Raw genomic sequence first — 22674 nt, forward strand, 5'->3', positions numbered from 1 at the left:
AGTGGTGTGTAGAATGAGAGGAGGCAGGAGATTTCAGGGAGTAGCTGTGAGATTTATGGTTTGTGGCTGGCTTAATACTGTGCACATTACCAGGTGACGGTGTATATGTTTTGTAAGATAACATTTATACTGCAGTGGGTCCAGTGGGAGATTTGACAACATTACTCTTAAGATTTAATCCTCTTGATTCTTAATCCTGAATCCTTTCCCTGGCCACCTGAACTCAAGATGCAGATTTATGAGCGTGAATAGGAAAAGTTTCTTACTTTATACATTTAATTTTTTAAGTTGTATATATTTTACGTAAAGTTATATTATTATTTGGGTTGTTTTGGAATTTTTAAAAATACATATAAGCAGGGTTAAAAATAGATTGAAGTTCTTGCTGGTATTACTAGGCTACCCCAATCTTCATTGCTTGATATTGTTCTCCTTCCACCAGCAGCTTCATGCATCCCTGAACACACAATTCAACAATTCGACTTTAGGGGGCATTCACGTGAATTTTACCAGTCGAGAACTTGTATTTTTGATTACTCCGACACCACATGGATGCAGCACAAATGCCCTATCTCGCAATGTTAATGAAAGTTAAACAGCAAGGCCACATGTGTAAACAAATCAAGCTGTGATTAGGTATATTTGATAGACAACACAGTTTTACCGACAGGGATACATAGCCTAGTATGTGGGTTTTGGCAGGCAGCTGCTGTCCCTTCTTCCCGGTACTGCGTACCGGCACTGAATATTTTAGTGAAACGGAATACCGGACTGTACCAGCGTACTTTCACCCACGTATATAACATCTTTGAAGAGGAAAAAATATTTTTTGGCATGTTGGAAGAACAGCAGTTTTGGTCAGTTGGTCCATCAGTCATTCCATTGGATGATTTGCCGTGAAGTTTGATGGAGACATTCATTGTCCTCAGAGGAGGAATTATTTCAAATTGTCGATATGCATAAAATCTGAGTAAAAAAAAGTTGACTTTTTTATACGATCAGAACAGTGGGATCTGCATTTGCATTTATCAGAGTGAGATGGTGCATATCTTTGCAAATGAAATAAAGTATTGACTAAGTTAACCTTTGCATGTAATCTATTAATTAAAAATCAAATCAGTGTTTTTGAGAATAGATACAATATCATGAAACATAATATCGCGATATTCTATAATTTTGATATTTTCCTACACCCCCAGTTAACGTGCTGGTGGTAATATTCATCTGAAAGCACAGCTCTCACTAAGTACAACTGAGGCTGACAAAATACATGTCAAAGATGAGCCAAGTCTTACATACAGTAAGAGTTGAGCTTAGACATACTAAGATACTAAAACTGCCTCTGTACACAGGATAATCCTTTTGGATAACATGGTGGCATGTAATAATGTAAAAAAATAGTTAAGTTGGGTCGTGTTTTTTTCATCCAATCAACAACTTTATTTTATGGAGAGCATTACAGCCTCATGAGACTGCTAGCAAGACTGTAGACTTGTTTTTCTGATTAAAAGCATCGTTACCATGTTTGGCTTGGAAGCTTGGTGTTTGGTAGTAGTTTAATTTACAGTGTGGGTTCCATAAAAAAAGCTCATAGCGTATAGTATCCCCCTGAGTCATGGTTTGTATACTCTGTAATACACATTTTCTTCTTAGGGCTGTGTATGGCTACTTAAATCCAGCTATAAGACTTGAAACATAAATCTAAGCTAAATGTGAATGTGTAGATGACAGTGCTGGTATTTCTCAACCTGACCTTACATAGCAAGTAATTGGCTCAGTTGCATCAACAATAAGCAAGGCATTTAACTTAATAACAGAAAACACTGAACTCTTTTGAAATTCATTCTAAGCTAATGCTGTGTCTGAAGCCTGCAGAGTAAAGGGCAATGTTGTCGTCGACTGTCCTCGGTGTTATCACCCTCTTTGATAGACACGTGAAGTGGGAAACAAAGAGGAGTCATGATTATGCATGTTATGCATCTCACATGCGGTTTGCGTTCAATCTAGGCCTGGCTTGGCTTGTAAGTGTCTCAGCTCTACAGCCATTGCATTTACAGTGAATATTGAATATTTTCTTAAAGTTGAATATCTCAGCTCATCACAGATAGTGTTGTCTTAAGTGATCTAGGGCTACAAATACTTTGCTGGTTATACTAGAGGACCAGGCAACACATCTCACGTTTGTTTGTCTGCTTTCTGTGTTTATGGATTGCTGTTTTTTGTCCTACAAGTCAAAAAGAGGATGGAATAAAGGCAATTCAAGCACACAGAACTCCTGACTGTACAGAGAGTTGTGGGGTTAGATCAGTATTGACCTTTTCTTGATAGACATAATGTTACTTATAGAGGAACAATCCTGATGATAAAGAAATATCCAGAGAATCAGCCTTGGGTAATGAAAATACTTCTACAGCTTTAGTAAGACTGATACATGGATGTTGGCACCGTATTGTGTGTGTCTCTGGCTCTGGCAGCCAAGTAATTCAGAAACATAGTAGAAACAGCTAATCCATATCTTTCCTGTACTTTCACCATTGCTGGGTCCTCCCGGGGAGATTGAGTGCCCAAAGCCATTTCGTTTCCACTGTGTCAGAGCCACCGCTAGCATAGCTGGAGTCCTTCTCTTTCTTCTTTGTCAGAGAGACTATTGTAAGTAAAGAAAAAGTACCACCGTACAACCTTTCTTGCAGCACTGCTCTAAAGGCTCATTTAGGATAGTATATTTGTAATCAAACCTCAACTGGTGATTAGCAATTATCTGAGGCTAACTGAGTGATAATCTGTAAATCCAAAGTGTGAGAGTTTGGTAAACAGCATAGACCTTAATAGCGAACATTGAATTGTTTTTGTGAGGGTATTAAATACATTTACAACTTCAATTTTCACAAACTTCTACAACTTGTGTTGTAGCCACAAATCAACAAGTTGGTCCTCCATTTCTGAGGTCACTACTACTTTATGCTTCGCGTTTTGCATTAGCTCATGCATTAGCAGCGGCCGCTTGGTTGCCAAATGGCTATCGTTCTTCCCCACGTGGCTGCGTCATTGGCTGTCCTCGGGGTTCCCCCCACACAACGGGATATCCTATCGTAAATATTGAACATGTTTAATATTTAGGATTTGAAATTGGTCCATCCAGGATGGACTTTCCAGCCGATTGGGGATGTAAAAAACATTCTTAACACCACACCACAGGAATATCTGGAAAGATAATCTTTATAACCATCAAAAAATCAGGGCTTTACTGACAATTGTTGGGAGAGGGGAATCGGGCCCAGTATCATCTTGATTCTCATGTTGTGTGTGCCCGGCATTAGCGAATACAGCCTTACGTATATGAGGCATGTGGCTTAAACATCCACTGAAACTTCTGCTTGACTGGAGAGACGAAAAATAGCAGCAGATGAAAACATTAGATCTGTGTGAACAATACGCAAATGCCCACATGTACAGAACATTGAAAGAACTATTGATTGCTATATTCATTCCCCTACTGACATTGGCTGTGAATAGATCTTTTTTTATAGTGCAACAATATAAAAGAAGGGCGACAACATCAACTGTCCTTGTCCTGTGTAGAAATGCATTCTTAAGTTCTGCTGAAGATAATAATCAGCAAGGAGCACAGTGTGATAGTCAAATCAAGTGTGTATCCTCCAAAGTTGAAGTTATTTCAGTACAAAAGCCCCTCTTTGTGTTCTCTGCTGCAGCTCAGCAAGGAAACACTGTCTCAGGAAACACAAAGAGGGATTTTTGTACTCAAAAGACTAACTTTGGCAGATATCCACTTGATTTGATTTGGCTAACTCAGACTGCTAAAACCTCATCCTGGTTTCTGAATTTTTGTAAGGGTTTAAGTACAGAACAAGGACTGAATTTGTCTCCCATCACTTACTCTGGAGTTGCACATGGCCAGTATGGACAGGAGAAATGATCAATGAACCAGTAGCCCTTTTAATGTACTGTACATATCATTTAGGCCTTTGAATATTGCTTAAGACACACTTGAAAAAATTTGATCGTTTACCTCAATTAATGTCCACATAAGAATGCAGACTTTGAGTACCTAAAATTGCAGTTGTTCCGAAAGAGATTTTTAGCAGACTCCTCACATATTAGTTTTCGGTCAGTGGGTTGGTGTAAATGACGCTGGATTTTTAGATGTCAGAATCAGTTCCACTCCCTTAAATATAAAAAGGGTTCCTTCCCCTAGCAAGCAAGCGAGTGAATCCTTTTTACAAGACACTGGAAGTCAACAACTGGGATGTCAGTAGTGGTACAGAAAAAGAGGGTGTTGTAACCTGACATGACAACACATGATGAGAAATCAATAGCCTCATCTCTCCACATTCCCTGAAAGGGAGTGGTGTGGGGTTGTCAGTTCATTTTTAATGTGAAGAGGATTCATGTGGACCTTGACAGACATTGATTGTTGGTCCCATTAAACCAGGCGACAGCTGAATACAGATAATGCATGGACAGGAACACAGAAATATATATATATAGATGCATATATATACTGTATATAAAGGTTTGGTGAAGATACTAGAGTGAAGATACTGGTATCATATGGAACTAGAAAAGGAATCCATTTGCACCAATCATGTCATACTAGCTTGTTGCGAAGGAGGCTAAATAACGCTCCACACTTAAGCAAAATTTTGGCGAGGAAAGACTGTCATGGCCATTTTCAAAGGGGTCCCTTGACCTCTGACCTCAAGATATGTGAATGAAAATAGGTTCTATGGGTACCCACAAGTCTCCCCTTTACAGACATGCCCACTTTATGATAATCACATGCAGTTTGGGGCAAGTCATAGTCAAGTCAGCACACTGACACACTGACAGCGACACTGACCGCCCCGTGTCCATGTGTCGGAAGTGTCAAGAGCAAATCATTGAACCCCAATTTACTCCCAAGAGCTTTTTCCGTTAAGGTAGAAAGGCGCCATGTACAGTAAATGCAGTCCATTGACCATGAGTAAAGTGGTTACCAAACAGACTGTCATTTCAATTAGATGTATGTGTGTTATAATGTGTGTGTGAGAGATTTGCAAGAGCATGATTGTTTCATTATTTTGCAAGCATTTACCAGTAGAAACAACTCAAAGCACTGCATAGCCTCTTATTAGACTGTCTGTTGACACTGCTAGTTTTATTCATTGATTTGTATCTGCCTTAAAACCAAAATCTTTACTAAACAATATCTTTGATCTTTCAGTCAACACTTTTTTTGCACACCAAATGCTCATTGTTTCTGCTTGTGCTGTCACTCGAGTCATGCAGCGGCTTCTTTCTTTGCCGTTTCAGAAATTTATGGCACAAACAAGTTAAATTCAAAGAAAGGGCACCCAGCAGGGGTAGCTGTCTAGAAGGTGAATACTTTGATGTCGCTATTGTTCTTGTGGTTGCCACATTCGGCATGCTGTTTTCTGTAACCACAAATAAAACATTAATGCACAATAGATTTTGAAAAAATACAACAAAACAAACTGCAAATACATGTGAATCCATATATGTATAATTTAATGTGCAGGGATTTAAGACATTAAGTGAGGCCAGAGAGTGCCCCGAGCAAATTTTCTGCCGTGCTCATTTTCGGCCACAGTGTGTATTAACACCATGGAATGTCTCTCGCTGCAGCGTTTACTGCAGCTCAGTGTAACCCTGGTGGAGGCACCCCAGACTCAACCGTGAATCAAGCTATTGGCTCTCTTCAGTTAATACTGTGAAGGAGTGTATCACAAATTCTAATGGGCCTCAAGTGCTATTGGAATGGGTAAATGTGAGGATCTATTCGGCAGGCTTTGGGGCCGAATAGCTAAAAAGGGCATGTTTATTTTCCTCTCAGTGTACTTGCACTATTCTCCATCTGTAGTGCATTGTCTATTGATTTTCTCCAGCCCCCTCTATCAGTCAGGCTTTAATAAGACAACACATGTCGCCTTTAAAAGAAACGTATTAGAATGTTAATGGATCACTCCACAGACCTGTTTGCCTCGCTGCTGTGGTTGTGTGTGTGTCTGTGCGAACGCTATTGCGTTGCCGTGTATGTGTGCCACCACATTTTCATTAAAACAGAAGAAGACAACATTCATCTTGATGGTTTTAGGGAGTAAAGGGGGTGGAGAACAAGGAGAATGTGGCACTGGAGGGATGAAGGGATAAGGATGGAGAGAGTAGTTGGAAGTGAAGAAGGAACCTCCTCGTGCAAAGTGGATTCATCTTCTGTCTTATTGCTCCTGCAGGGACCAATTTATCTTCATTTAGGTTTTTGGCACCAACCCCAATCCAGACCAGCCACCTCAAGAAAGCACATGAGCTCAACGTGGCCTCGTTGGCCCATGTGGCTTACATTGAGGGCTTGACCAGCACTGCTTTTTAAAGACTGATTATATTGTTTCTGAAAAAATGTCTTTACGCTCATCCACTAGTATAACAAAGAAAGAAATACTAACGCCTCGTTTCTACACACTTTAGTTTTGTTTCCGTAAATCCATATAGTATACGGATTTATTTTCAGCTGCATACTTGCATTTTAGTTTTCTACTAGAACATGCTATAATGTTCAAAAAACACTTTATTTTTCTAATACCGGCTGTGCTACAGTACCTCGATGTCTGCCACCCCCGCTACCGCCCGCCGAAATGCCCAGTCTGCTCTGATTCATCAGCTGGAACCGGACCAAACTCTTCGTACTCATGCCAAACTAGCCGCTAGGCAGGTATTATACAGATGGGTTACTTGGTGACATCACCACGTTACGGAAGAAAAGGCGGGACTTCAATCAAGGCGTTTCAGTGGCGTGGACTTTGGGCTTTGTAACTTTGCAGACCTTTTACATGCACAAAAAAACTATATAACACACTAAAGAAAAGGCACAAAAGCATAACAGGTCCTCTTTAAGACCCCTATGGTTCACTTTACACCACGTCGTTAACCTTTTTCTACTTTACAGTTGCCTTTTAATGCTTTTTTCAGGCCTGTGTCAATTTTTATGTGTACTTGGAGACCAGTAGCTGCCCAAAAGGTAGAAAATGAATCAAACAAATGTAGCCCTTTTGTTGTCAATGAACTTAAAAAATTTAGATGGTATGAACTTTTATTTGTTTTCTTTTACAATGTAGAAAATATTTTATGTCCCTCCCATTGAAATTAATTGTTTGTATTCTCGCATGGCTTACGCTGAGGATTTGATTTGGTCACGTCCAGTCAAGATTCGTGCAAAGTTTCTTTGTAGCTCATATACACAGAAAACTCATCAAAAGATAACCATTACAGATATGCAAGTAGCATAAAAATACCTGCATTTAACCCCTATTTTTAATAATTAAAAGACACCTTTGTTTACATGTTTATCGTCAGATATTTCCTTGTTTACGTTTCAGGGTGATGCTACATGTGCAATAATACATGTTGTAGGTTTTTAGCTCCTTTAGGAGATGGAGGCAGCTGCCCTCTGTGTCTTTATTGAGCTTTAGCTCAGACCACAACACCCTCTCCATTCAGCAGGGTATAAATTAACATTGATTTTAGATACAGTCTTACTGTAGCATCATGGCCTTGGTGGCCAAATAACTAACAATAACCTTCACAGTATGAGTGGGTGGGGAGGCGGCGAGGGCAACAAATAAAGACATAGAGGATAAGAGAGGAAGAGACTAGAGCTGCATTATTCTCCTCTTCATTACATATAATTGCTGATTAAAGCAAGATCTTTTGTTGCCTCATTTTCTAAACATTTGCAGATGTCCAGCCCAGATGTGCACTGTGACGCAGACGCATTTTGTCTAAATAACACAAGAAACATCTATTATCTCTGTCACATCCTCTGTTTAACCTGTTGATTTAACCCCGTGGTGAAGTTTTTGAGTAATACTCAGCAATTACATTACACTGCACTAAAAACTGTCACTGCGCTGTGAATTCTGTCTCCACTCTTCCCCCTCCTCTCCCTGTCTGCCATATGTAACTTCCAAAATCACATGCTGCACGATGAAGGCTTCACCATATGGAGCTCAGCAGTCAGATGCTTGTTAATTGTTTTGCAGCTAGAAAAAGGAAAGCAAGGGTTGGTGGAGTGGTGAGAGGAGGCTGGATAGGGGGAGGGAGACGGATGTCAGAAATCAGAGGGACCCCTGCTGCCATGTCTGGATGCAGCATTGGCTGCGCAGTGAGAGGAGAGAAGGAAAGGGGAGAGCGGCAGAGCGGTGTCTTTCTGGCTGTGTTGCACAGTGCAGTCTGGTCTTGGTTCCCTACTGACAGCCCAAAGATTGATGGATAGAGCCGTGTATCGCACATAACATCAATTCTGTCCCGCTTTCTCTTTCATTCTGAGTCGCACTCCCTCATCACTCCTCCCTTCCCATCTCTCTCCTCCTGCTCTCTCTCTCTCCCCCTCCCTCACTCCCTCCCTCCCGCCGCTGCTCCAGGTCCCTCGCTGGTCCCTCTCTTCCGTATTAGTTTCCAAAAGGCATCTTTAATGCTGCCAGGGAGCGTGCTGTGAGGCAGCAAGAAAGCGAGGCAAGCGGATCCCTATCTTTGTGACAGCTTTTCCGCTTGGCAGGCTGTGCGTGAGCCGGGGAACTGGACTGGACTGTGGTGTTTCGTGGAGGAGGTGGGAGAGGAGGTAGAAGAGGGAGAAGTGAGGGGCAAGCCGGACAGATGGAGGACGGCACCCAACAACTGGGACACTGCATGGTTGACATGAAGGAGCTGAGTGCCAACCCTGAAGGACTGACCGCTGCCGGTGAGCTGACTGCACTGTGTTGTCTGTCTGTCTCTCAATCTGTCTCCTCTAGCTCTCTCCTCTGTCCTTCCTCATCCAGTTAAACTCTCAAACACCTTGTCTGCTGTACAGTATCCCACTGTTTCTATGTCCCAATGATGTCTAGTTTCCGCATATTTTCCCTCTATTTGTGTTTGCAGTGGTTATCTCGCTCTCAAACACACATACAGAAAGAGAGTGTGTGTATGTGTGTGTATGTGTGTGTGTGTGTGTTGGGGAGAGTGAGACAGAGAGAGAGAGAGAGAGAGAGAGAGAGAGAGAGAGAGAGAAACAGCACCATGATCAATAATCACTCAATGACTGAATTCAGTGCAGCGTCATTGTGTTGAATAACTCATGCCTCAGGGTCACATTGTTGCAATTATCACAAAAGAACATTAATTATACATGCCATTAACATAACCTGTTTCCAGGTGAGTCATGATAATTGTTAGAATTTTCAAAATGAGCACACTCTGTCTTACCAGCCAGCTGATACTGGAGTACTAATGCTTATCTGGAGCAATGTCATGTTGAGAACTTAATAGTTACGTGTCTCCACACATTATTCAAGAGAATCGATTTTAAAACTTAGTGGCTGCCTTTCTACAGGTTTCCAATTAAGTGTTGGGTTCTTGCAGTGTGGTTGAATTAACATCACAAATTGTTTGTCTCAGAATGTGGTCAATTATGCCAGAGGAGCCTGCTTTACCTAATTATGGGCAACGTGGAGTTTGATTTAGTGGCTCTGCAGAGTGTGAAGTTTGTTGGCATGTCTACATATTCTGTTTGTACATGTGTTCCTATGTGTGCATGCATGTTGTGTACGCCTGCGTGTGCATGTGCGTGTGCTTTTTTTTTTTTTTACTGCAGTCATGTTCCATCCAGGCTGAATGTGTTGTCACTAATGAGCGCTGGCAGAGGCAAACTAGATGTCTCAGTGCCCATCACAACAGGAGAATGCTAAAGAGATTAGCCATATCAGTGATGCCACAAAGCCTGCTCTCCAAGTTTAATACCTTTGCTTACCAAAAGGACAGACACTGCATGCAGCGTCGCTGAGCATTTGCATTGGCATGCAAGCTCAACACCATCATCTTCCCCATGGGGATAAGTAAATGGAGGCGTACAAAGAGGAATGAAAGCGCAATTCATGATGCCTTGTCTCCTTTGCCTCGAACCACACAGATACGCGCTGAACCAGCTTACATGCACAATTACAGACATGCCAACACATACACACACACACACACACACACACACACACATAAGGAAATAACTAAACGTGTACACACCAGTACATCCTCCCACAAATATACACATGCACAGACATAAGCATACATGCACACACACAGCTACACACATGCTCATACTCTTACAGTTATGACCTGATTGCGAACCCATGATATGCGCTACTATAAAATCACACAGTCACATTGTGGAGATGACATCTGACAGATGTGGGAGTATAACGGTAATGACAAACACCTCACTGTACCTCTGTTTTGTTTTCCTCAAGCATCCTGGGAGACAAAAGAGAAGAGCAAAGCACACAGTTGCCGTGTTTGGCACGAAAGACAAGTTGACAACCCCGCATTATCAGTCGCAAGGTGAAATAGTTTATCTCCTCCTCCTTGACAGCCAGGTGTTGCTCAGTACTTATTAAGGCAGGACTGAATTGGCATTTTACAAACACCCCACCACGGGGGGTAAAATTGTGTTATTTTACGGTACCTATTAACTATTCATAACAAAATTATCATAAGCCCATGTGAATAGGGTTGGGCTGGGGTAAAAATGTTCAAACTGGTTTAATATTAAGCCTAACACCGGACTGGTATACCAAATTTTACAACTAGATGTCGCACTTGACTCAGCAGTCGCTCCGCCAAAACTCGGAAGAGCGGCTTGTCACTAAAGGTAATGGTCCACCTTAAGGTCAGCCCACCTTAAGTGAGCCTGAGCCAAATTTGTCGCTAACTTCAGGGCTAACCCCCTTCAATCAGGTGGCAAGCAAGACACAGGAATTTGGGTTGGGTCTTGAGGAGTTGTAGCATTTATTTGCCCACAAATAACTTGAACTGTACACACACGTTTCTGATAATTTCATACTTCATACACCGTCACACATGCTCGTTCCCTCCCTTTCTCTCTCACCTGCTAACACTACGAAGGATGATGGAAACCCGTCTTGTTTTGTCGCCCCAAAAAACACATGAACCTGCGCCTCTTCCCCTCTCCCACCTCTACTGAAATTTGATCTCTTCATGTCGCCGGCCTCGGCTCGGCAGTAAATGAGATGGGTCTGATTGCAACCTCGGTGGGTATCGTTCCTGTAGAGCATGACAGGAACGCTCACTGCTTTGATTGGCTCATGGGGTACAGGAACGCTCACTGCTTTGATTGGCTCATGGGGTACAGGAACGCACACTTTTTCTTCTTCTCTACTTTCTCAATGCACAGCTGGTTCTAGCTGTTATACCGTATGTATTTCATTGTAAAGACAAATACAAAATTACAGCAGACAACAGTAAACCAAGTTGAGCTTTATTCATGTTATAACATGGTCAATAGTTATCTTGTGTACTCTATGTGAGGACATGTGGATGTTTATCGTGGCAGTTCAAGCACACATATTTGGATATTATGAATTTCAGCGTATCCAAGATTTGTCACCAGTATCCGAGGCAGCTCCTTCCTTTAAAATCGTGCTATGTAGCTTAAAAAAAAAGAGAATTAACGTTTTGCTATCAGCATCATTACTTATTAGCGTGCTTGCTAGAAGCTAGCTTTGTTAAGGTCAAATTGGTACAAATTACCTGTTAATGTAACACCAAGCAATTAGTTAGCTTAGTTTGCCTAACTTGTTTCATCGAAGTCACAAATAATGGTAAAATGATTCAAGAATTTGACAAAAAATTAGTTAAAATCATACTTAGAACTGAATGCATAGCCACTGATTTGACTGACACAAACAGGACAATTAAGTTATTGAACAAAAAAATAAAAGTCAGCAGCTACTGGGCGTTCCTGTTCTATGCAAACCAATGATCTACCTGGGCGCCCCCTCGCATCCCCCTCTGCCAAGTTTTTTAACTTGCCAGAATGTGTCATAAAGACAAATGCGGGTTTGCATAAAATCAAACCGGGAAAAGCTCATAGCGGACCAGCACGGAAATCGACCCAACTCTTCATGTGAGTTTTCATGAAAGCTGCAACGTAGCTGATGCCGTTTTCATTGCACAATGCTTGACATCACAAAGCAAAATGTCTCACTCCGTGCCCTTGTTAACCCTCCACACTCCATCTCCCATCGACGCAACAGTCAAGACCTCCTCAGCACACCCAACTGATTCACAACACTTCATTAAACGCTGGCAACAAAACCATCTGTCCCCTCTCAATCTCCCAGGGCAGTAATGTGACGATAACTCACTCTCCCATTCAGCACCACTTGTCCTAATAGGATGCCTGTTTGTGCAAACATCAATCGTGTTAGCGGTATGTTAGCCTGGCTGATGACTGAATCATCAGAAAGGATGTGCAGGTGTTGTTTAGGCAATTTAAACTACAGAATAGAGAAGAACGGAGGAGGGTAAGATTAGACTAAAGGAGTTAGAAAGATTGCAATTAGTGTGCGTGTGATGTAGAGTCGGTGGTGGAATGGCTTATTGGGAGACGGCCAGTTATATCCCCGAAATATAAAATCCCATGGTGAGCCAGCCACATAAGTGAATTATTAATATCATCTCAAAATCCAAAGTAAATGATATTCAAAATATAAACAGGATTTGTTCTTAGGCACAGGCCCTTACATGTAATATCTATTCATGAAGAGGATAAGCAGGAGTGATTAAGAATGTGTGCTATACCCACTGCGAGGGGGTTTATCAAAGCTCTTTTTGGAAATTGCTTGATTTTCTTAGTTGAGCTGGAAGCACATGATGTGGACCGGAGCAGCGACAGGCAGTATTCTGGAGCTTTTCCACAATTATTTTTTGTGGAGTAAGGAATAAAGAGAAATCCCATGTGTGCGCACTCACTCCCCCACATTTCTTACCTCCAGTCCTCCTTTTCAGAGTATCTGCTGGAAGCTAGCGAGTGGTTATCGCACTGTGCAGTGGGTGAGGAAGCAGGGCAATGAGAAGGGAAGAGGGTTAAATGATCATCTGCAAGACGGACAATTTAAGTTCCTGTACATTAATTAACTTTGTCATCTCAGAGAAATGCTCACATCCTAATAAATTACCCTCTCCTCTCCCTTCAGCGTGCCTTTTCCCCCCACTGATACCACCCGCAGACGGGGGTGATAGATTGAAGGTACAGTGGGGCTGTGCTGTTATTTCTAGAGCCAGATGAAACTGCAGTATAGCGGGCGGGCACACCTCATTTGCTTTGGGCCCCTCTGGGAGTTACATCTGCATGTGCCGCCTGCCTGCCTGCCTGCCTGCCTGCCTGCCTGCCTGCCTGCCTGCCTGCCGCCTTGCTGAGCTTATTACCATATTCATAATGCCAGCGGATATCGATTTTAAATACCACACCTGTTCCACTTTTCTCCACATACTTATCTACACATTGGAGCTGGATCACCTGTGAGCTTCATGTGCTAAAGGAGATGTGATTGAGATGGACAGTACAGGTGGTTGACCTTTTCCCCCGTGCGATGGGTAATTATTGTAATTAGACTTTGCGTGTTTGTTTTGGTCAGCCTGATTCTCACACAGGAGGTTAATGACATGCTGTGTGTTCGGCGCTCAAAGACAAGAACGGTGTCACACTGTACATAACAGGTGTTCCGTCCTCCGGTTGTGCTCGCATAAGTTGATTTTAATAACTGTTGGATATTGAGTCTCTGTGAACATGTGAACACCAGTTTCCAAAGCTACGCTATTAAATGTCATGTATTCGTTCTCAAGGATGCAACCTAACCTGTGTTGCCTGTCTTATAATCAAAGCATCAAAGCATACTTCACAAGCTGTGCTCTGAAATTCAGACGTCTTTTAACTCCAATCCTCCTCCTGCTTCACTATCAAGCATATCTAGTTGCCTTGCCATGTGTGTCGGCTATGTCTCATGATCAGTATCCCCAACCCATATCACACTCAGACTCGGCTTTACTTCTTATCTGTATTCAATTAGTTCTGCAGTGACAGATATTTTCTACCGCTTTCTACCGCTCTAGATAAGTTGGTGTCTAGCACAGATGGAGTCCTACATAGTAGCTGGGCTGTTCAAGTGACAGTCCCTTATGATGGCACCAGAGACAAGACCCAACAGCTGGCACCGTCTCAGCCCACCTATAGCTAAAGGGCTCTCTGTTGCCACCACACGACATGTCATCCAGGCTTATTAAAGTTTCATCAACACTCACAAGGAAGCCGTAGTGGTGGTAACATGAGAGGACATGACCCCCGAAGGAATGGGATGATGATGAGAGTAATGTTTTCACATTACCAGATAGCGACACAGAAAGTATATTTACATACATAATTTGCCTGTGTGTGTGTGTGTGTGTGTGTTAACTTGCCCACGTATTTCAACTATGTGTGCACTTAATTAATTAGACAGTTACTTTACTTGTATGCTTAACAGATATTGCGCTAAGTTTGCATAAGCCAGTTTATTCAAATGGTGCCTCTCCTGACAGCAGCTGACGAGCTACATTCACTGACACTTGAGAAAACACTGGCAAATTGAGATTTTATTTACAATTTTGTCAACACATTCGCCAAATTTAGATATGCACTGCAAGTTGCTTGTGTTTTTTATTAAGTTGCCGTGCGTTGGGCTTTCTCAGCCTCAGCAGACAAGCAACTCTCAAGAGGACACGGAGTAATGCTAATGATTCCCATAATTTAGTATGCTTGTCATTAATTAGCAATCCTTGTTTTATTGTTTGTTTTGAATGAATTTAAATTAAACATAATAAAGAGTGCATGTAAAAGAATTAAAGACTGTATTGGTATTAAAGCTGAAGTAGGCGAGATTGGAGCAAATATGATTTAAAAAAAAGTTATTTTTACATAACGGTCGCTATATCCTGACAGTAGTACATGAAACAGGTAACCTGAAAAAAATCATGTGCCTGTGTGTCCTCCGGTGCTCCTAACGGCATCTGCAAGATTTCACAGACCGGAGGAAAACAAGCAGTAAGAGCTGATCTGAGGTCTGCTGTCCATCTGCTGTCTATGAGAGCTGGCTGTCAATCACTCGCGAACTCCGACCAAACGGTCAAACTAGGCAGCGCTGATCAAATATGAATCAATATTATGTAACGTTAATACCTATTTCTCGCCTTAAACGTTTTCAGAATCATCTTGTAGTGCATGGTTTAGGTGTAAAATGAGAAAGTTTGTGACGCCGCCGCCACTAACTTGTAAGAGTGTTCTTCTATCGGCGCATTTCCACCAGATCCAGTGACGGAGGGCGTCTCAACGCTTTCCATTCATTTCCTATGGGAAGCAGGAGAAGCAGTTGCCTGATTCATGGTGGGAGTGTTGCAGCGAGTTAGAGAGGGTCAGTATTTGCATAAAGTTGAAAAATATCAACTTTATGCAAATGAGCCTGTCCAGCAGGACACGTGTGGCTCACGATACTTGGACGAAGCTGTGAAACTAGGCGATTTAGTTCTAAAATGAAATGAAATTCAGCAGTGGCATAGCCTATTTCTCATTTAAAACGTTTTCAGAAGTAGATTTTGGTGGATTGTTTTGACGGAATAAATAATAATAAAGTTTACGAGGGCAGGTGGTTGGTGGTGTTATTTTAGGAAAGGCAGGTTCTATGTCTTTCCAACATGAAATCTTGTCTTGCACCGTTTCTTACCTTTATATTGCATCATTTTGTTGTGTGACTGTTGTTTAGTCGGATCGAAGTAGACTTGTTCCCTGCAAAGACCTTGAAGTGTGATGAAAGGCTTTACAAAGAAATTGACCCGACTCGACATAAAAGCTGCCAAGAAAGCGCGGTAACTGAAGTAATTATAAAACACAAGTAAATCATTTTTAGTGAAGGATCCTCATTATATAAAATGACTATTACCTAAAGTCGTGTGGCTCCCATACATCAGTAAGCATCGAGTATCCATGGCCCATTAGTGGGGTTGATGAGCCTTAGAGAGGCCAATTGTGTCCAAGCACCCCAGGAAGAGCAGAGCGGCATTTAGTGGTTTAGGGCCCCTCTACGTGTTGCACCATCATGCAGGTGTTTCATCTGTTTGGTGTTTTAATGGTTGCGTGTCGGACTGATGAATGAGAGACGGCGTTGGTGACGGATGATACAAGCAGTCAGTCCTCTACTCATCATTATGGCATAAGCCCTCAAGGACAATGGATACCTAGATTCTCTTGTTCTGACACTAACAAGAGAAAGCAGTGTGTTTGCATAATCTAACATGAACTGTTACACCTATCACTATGGCATTTGGGGATCCTGTCATGCTCCCGGCGTGTTAGAATACCATATGTAAAGATTTGGTTTTGTGCTGATTAAAAGAGTTTCTGCCTCCACAGTGGTGTGACATTGGTGAAAGAGGATCAGATTCCAACCCCTTTGTCTACTTTATAGAGTGGGAGTGCAGGGATGACATATTTTTGTAGGCCAACCAGAAAGTTAGCATCGCCCTGGTTCCCTCAACAGAAAGCCAATGGGATTTTTTTTCATTGGATTATTGCTGAAAATAAGCTCTGTGGCAAACTAAAGTTTATGATACTTACATGTTTTGTTCAGCAAGATAATCTTCACAAATGAACACCACCTATTATGATTTTTGAAGTGTGAATGCAATCGGCAGAAGTAAAACGATAACGTTAGGCTATAAACGAACTACACCACAGTCGCATGACTTTACGTCATCACTACTAAGCTACAGGCGGACTAGTGTTCAGCATGATGACTTTTTGTAGTCTCATTTAGACACTTGTTAGCAACCACCGTTTTTAAGACAAGTAAAAGCTTTAAAATTCAGCACATGTTTTATACCGTAGAACCAAACGTTAAAATCTCCTCAGTTTGTGTTAACCACAGACCTTATTTCAGGCATAAAAAAAAACCTAGAAAAATAAAATTCTGAATCCGGATCATGATCTGAATCGCCACCAAAATCTAAGGGATTGTTCATTGTGCCACACCCCACCCCGCCAAAAAATGTCATTCAAATCCATTGCGGGCTTTTGGAGTAATCCTGCTAACAGACAAACAAACAAACCAACAAACCAATGCCGGTGAAAACATAACCTCCTTTCTAGGCCTTCGGCCTTGGCGGAGATAATAAACGTTGACTTCCAGACGAAGGAACCGGAAGTGCAGAAATGCTAATTAATTTCCGGGATTTAGGACTCATTCCCGTAGCACTCTATTCTGTGTCTTTAGGTGATGTGTGTCACACTTTCAGTGCTGAAACAATTAGTGGATTAATCAAAAAGTCAATTGTTAGAAAAATAATTGGCAACAATTTTGATGAGAGGGACGGAAAACATTCTAAACATTCAGATAACTGCTGGCAAAATATGAGGGTTTGCTGCTTTTTTAGTTCTCTGTCGAATGTCTTTGGGTTTTGGACTTGTCATACTGGTTATTTGAAGATGACAGCTTGAGTTCTGGGAAAGTGTGATGACTATTTAATCACTATTTTCTGACATTCTGTCGACTAAAAGATTAAATGATTAATCATAAAAGTCAGGTTATTTTTACGTCAGGTTAATCTATTATCATTAGTGGTAGACCCACACGTCTTAAACTGTAGTGAAGTCAAACTGCAACAGTTCCGATTCAATTTCAATGTGTGTTATTTCTTTGTTTCTTCCATTGCACTAATGATCTTTCTTTCTCTCTCTGTCTCTTAGGTGTTATTCTAACACCCAAGCTGCCTCAGGTGGAGTTCAGCCTCGGTAAGTCCTGTGTTTACTCTGTGATTCAAGGGTCATTTTGGGGGATATCCAACACTTTCCTGACATCCTTGTAAGCACATTAGATAAAGGACACATGGACTCACTTGCATGGTTGCACACTTCCAGTAATGTCACATCTCTCTCTTTTAGGTTTATGGCCTATGAGGCCCCTCGGCTAACATAAATCCAAATGTTAACTGTTGTAAACACACACCAACAAACAGTCGCATGCTGACAGTTACACTGATGCAGAAGTCAGTCAGAATTAGAGGCACATCTGCAGACATCCTTAATCTTTTTTCTAAATTCTGACACATGCACACACCCCAAGTATGGTTAGAAGGGACAACACAGAAAAAGGCAAAGAGAAAACATTAGACAGAATGGCGAGAGGGTCCTTTTGAACTTTTCGTGGAGATGGCTTCATTCATTTTTCATGCTGCTGAGATGTTGGAATTCTATTTCTAGACAATTCATTGTGGCTCAGGTCAAGTTTCCTAAAGTGAAAATCCAAACAGAAATAGTATTCCTATGGTCTTTGACTCAAGAGATTGACAGCATCAAAGACTTGGCTCCCTTGTTTCTATCTTTTTGAGGCGACTGCAACAAAGGCTTCCCACTGTTGCGTTCTCAGATATGGCCAGAAGATATATAGACAGGAATGTGGCTACAATTTCTTTTTCATCTCAGTGGTATTTGAAAAGATAATTATTCCACAAATGTATCCTCTCTAGCATCACTCGATGAACTCCAGGCCTGAGCAGTGCTCAGAGTCTGTCTTATGTCCATTAAAACAGTCTTCAATGTGTTTAAACTGCAACCACATGTTGATATCTCATAAACACTCCTGATAGTTGCCGTTATATAGAGGGCAAAATTACAGTGAGACATAAAGACATGTAATCAGAGTTCATTTATGTCTCTCAATAGGACAGTCATTATTGTGAAAAGATGCACACAACAGTGTGTATGTGCACACATCAGTGTTTCCCCTAGGATGGAGCTGTAGCAGCGGTGGGTTTCTATGTCTGCCGGCACCAGAAGAGCTCTTGAGGCCTAAGTAGGCTATATAGCTACAGTACATTTGTGCACAGTAATCAGCAGGGAAATGTCTGTGTGGTGGAGTTTCAACATTTAGAAAAATACACTTTTATTGAACATAATAAATAAACTTGCATCACCACAGTGTTGTATTATCGAACTTTGTTAATTTATTTAAATGTAATGACATTTTCAATGATAAAATAACTTACATTTATGACGTTTCTTAAAGGGAATCACATCTAAATAATATGTAACGTTGATATCTCTTAGGGAATCTCTCAAAATTGTCTTAGAGATTGACAGCTTTTGGGCATCATGGTGGCCCTCGCGTATAAGGCCCGCCTCCAGGAAGAAGAAAACAATCGGTGCATGTGGAATACCTACAAGCTTTGTACTTTGAGGTACGTCTACACACACAGAGGGATGAGGAGAGGAGAGGTATTATAAGCTGCTTAGAGCTAGTGTAAGGAAGTTAAACAGGTCATAATTCCCTCTCTATTATCTATTTTATATTACTGTGAAAACATCTTCAAACAGCTGGATTTATTCAAATGTTTCACCAGAAACTACATTTTACAACATAATGTTTTAACACATCATGATAATGTTAGAATTTCCTGAACGTATTATAATATAACTCAATGAAACCTCCGTACGTTAGCTGTTCTGGTGCTGCCAACGTTACTATCTCTCCTCCTGCCAATTTCTGCCAGTTTTTAACACAGATTTATTGTTCACAATGTAGCATTATCAGGGATCGGTGAATAGAAAGCATTAATGCCGATTTCCCGATTGCATATTTTCTAAAAAGTCAAGCAAAAAAGTCATAATAGCTAACCTTAAAAGTATAGCACAAAGGATAAATGGTTGAAGAATCTCTCTGAAGTCACTTAGGCGTGTGTGCACCGTCCACACAAGGCGTAAAAACTGCACTCGTGGACATCCATGACACATTTGAGTGGGGAAAGTGTGTGACAGAGGAACTGTGCTGCCTCAATGACACAAGTCTGTGCTGTCTACTAACTGAGAGTTTTGAAGTCAGCATTGCTTGCTTCATTGATGACATCTACCTGGTGCTTGTTGTTATAATCATTGTGCTGATATTATCAGGTAAGCGCAAAGTTTCTTGTTTAAATCTTTTACTCTACTTTATATGAAGCGTACGTAGCGCAAAAAACTTAACGTTAGTTTCTAAAAAGATAAGAAAGAGCCCTCTCCGCTTTCTCCCTTTCCTCTCCTCTCCTCTCCTCTCCGCTGCTGCTTGCATATAGGGGAAAGACTGCACATAGTAGATAGAAAATCAGAGCCTTTGTAATGGTTGCTTTGGTTCCTAAACGTTCATTCTATTTGAATTTCTACTCAGATGATACTTTTGGTTGAGCTTTTGCACTTGAATAGAAAAACTATTTGAATGTAAATTATCTGTCATGGTAGAAAATGCAGCTGACAGCTGGCACGGAGAAGTACCATGTGCCTCTTTAATTGCCCTGGTTGAATGTGTGCTCAATGTACAGTACATCTGTCAAACCCTCAATGACAGTGTTTAATTTCTGAATATTTTTGTTTAATTATTAGATATGTGCATATTTAATTTTTAACATGTATTGATCCCGATAAAAGAAATGTTGAAGAGTTGAATTACTTTTAAGCTCTGGATGGAGGTTACATTTAAATGCTCGACATGTTTAAATGTATTCTTTTCAAAGAAAAATGAAATGGTGCTGAAGTCATTAATAAGAATAAGAGTAGTAACCAAGCATTCATCCTACAGTCAATCACAATCACCTAACCTCTACGAGGGCTCAGCAGCTGCTTGGTAGCCAGGTAGCTCCCGGTACCAACAGTAGATTTAGAGCATGGCCAGACAAACTTGAATCATGAAACACATTTTCATACTTAGTGTGGTTTAAATGCAAAATATAAAGGACAAAGGAAATAAAGAACCATTCACAAGCAGACAAGCAAGAATCTGAACTTGAGCCTGACAACCCACACAAACTATTCAGTGGCTAAGATACAATACTACGTATTGAAAGGCTACAGAAAAAGATAAATATGTTGAGGCTGCTTTTGAAAGAAGCACTCAGAGTAAATCTCAGTGAGGTTATTTGAGCAACTAGGAGCAGAAAAGCCAAAGGTAGCTTCATTTGACCCTCAGTATAGACCAGCGCCAGATGACTCGAGAGGTCTGTGTGATTTGTAGCTTTTGAGCATATTGAACTAACATTGCGGACGAAGGCCGTTCAGTGATTTACATATAAGTAAGAGAATTTTAAAATAGACTCTAGCGTGTACTGGAAGCATTTGAAGAGAGGTGTAATACCCAGTAGTCCCTGTTAAAAACTCCATACCACCAGGGAAGTGAGCATGAGGAGTAATTATTGATTGTTAATCATGTGCACGTGTCCCTGTGTTTGTTTGTGTATAGGAGCGGTGCCAAACATCTGCAATTAACTTTGCAGCTAATTAACATTTAATTACATCAGTGTAGACAAACATGGTATTTAGAGAAACAAGGCTGCTCTTAGATGGTAATGGTTAAAGGGGTACTCCACTGATTTTACAAATGAATTTCCATTTACGCGTCACAAAGAGTACCACTCAGCCTGTGAAAAGAGTTGTTTATTGTTTTCTGTGGCTGTAGAGCAGAGGTCCGCAACTACATTTGTGGGCCAGAATTTTTCCAAGCAGACACTGTGGGGGCTGTAAAAATAAATATATATATATATATATATATATATATATACTGTGGGGGCTGTAAAAATAAATAAATATATATATATATATATATATATGCCTAATAAGCCTATCATTGTGTAATAGTTTAGCTTTCTTACTGAATGAATGTTATTTTGATTAGCCTATATCAGTGTGACTAGATCAAACATATGAAATCCATAATGATAACTAGATACTTAATTAGAAAATGCTCTCAGATCTCCACCAAGGAGGCCGTTCACGGAGGAGTGATGGTTAAAATCTGTAATTACAGAAACGTGATTCCTGAACAGCAGGGCAGGCACAACAGACTGACTAAAATGCATATTCTATTCTATTCTGTGTGATCATATACACACAGAGATAAACACTCTTATAGCGGTAGTTTTTACTTTGGCACAGTCCAGATCTGCCATGGGAGGCTGTCTGAATGCTGTGGAGAGAAGGACTCGGCGTTCAGGCTGTTTTTGTTTCGTTCCGCTTGTCGACACATTTGGGTGATGCCGCTGTAAATTAAATGTTTGAAGTCTATCCACAAGTGTACCCGACTTCAGGATGTATTAAGAGAACTGGATACAGCGTTGGAGGCGGGGCCCCGTTCATTCCTATGAAAGTTGCTCAGTGGCGCAGGAAGCCAAAATAGCTCGACTTCCGTCTGGAAAAGTACCCGGACCTTCCGCGTTCATTGGGCACATGGAACATGCACAGTAGCGTCCTCTCGGTCACATGACTCGGGCACAGGGTCCCAACGTCACGCCGTCATCACGGCTTGCGCTCCAGCCTTCGGTCTGGGTCTCATTCACATGAACGGAGGAAGGGTAATAAATCTGGATTTCGCTTTATTATCCTCTGTGTTACAGACGTCTCTTTCCAATATAAGTCTATACAGAAAAAAGTATTTTTGGGCCCACTGGCATCACATGACGGACTCGGAAGTTGCAGTACCGCCGTTTGGCCACTATGAAAGTTGGGATCAACGACTGGCGCTCTTCCTGGGGGCTTGCAGCTGATAGACATACTTTAACACAGAACGTGAATATTACGCGGTAAAAAAGCGACTTAATTCTTTTTTGGAATGAAACCGATTTTCTGAGCTTTCGCACCATAAATAAAGGCATCAACCAATCATGTTGTGCAGAACCGGTTGAGTTGCTCCTATATATACGAAACCACAACGCAGAGGCTCCGTTTTCCGAACTAGGACAGCAAACGTGTTACTCCTTTCAACTTATCAAAAAGGCAGCGCAGACCAGATC

General features: G+C 41.3%; 1 protein-coding gene across 5 annotated transcripts in view; it reads left to right on the forward strand.

Annotated features, from left to right (window-relative positions):
• inpp4b (inositol polyphosphate-4-phosphatase type II B) overlaps positions 1–22674 on the forward strand; it is a 288579-nt gene that overhangs the window by 109210 nt on the left and 156695 nt on the right. For 2 of the 5 annotated variants that reach the window (XM_037764035.1, XM_037764032.1), the window contains exons 3-4: positions 8433–8749; positions 17612–17656. In XM_037764035.1, coding sequence (XP_037619963.1) covers positions 8665–8749; positions 17612–17656 — 130 coding nt within the window. In that variant the 5' untranslated portion in view covers positions 8433–8664. Of the gene's footprint in view, positions 1–8432; positions 8750–10361; positions 10378–17611; positions 17657–22674 lie in introns of those variants that run through there. The other 3 variants (XM_037764033.1, XM_037764034.1, XM_037764042.1) reach the window with 2 other exon arrangements.

This window comes from Sebastes umbrosus, chromosome 3 (assembly GCF_015220745.1).
Source record: "Sebastes umbrosus isolate fSebUmb1 chromosome 3, fSebUmb1.pri, whole genome shotgun sequence".
Classification (NCBI taxonomy): Eukaryota; Metazoa; Chordata; class Actinopteri; order Perciformes; family Sebastidae; genus Sebastes; species Sebastes umbrosus.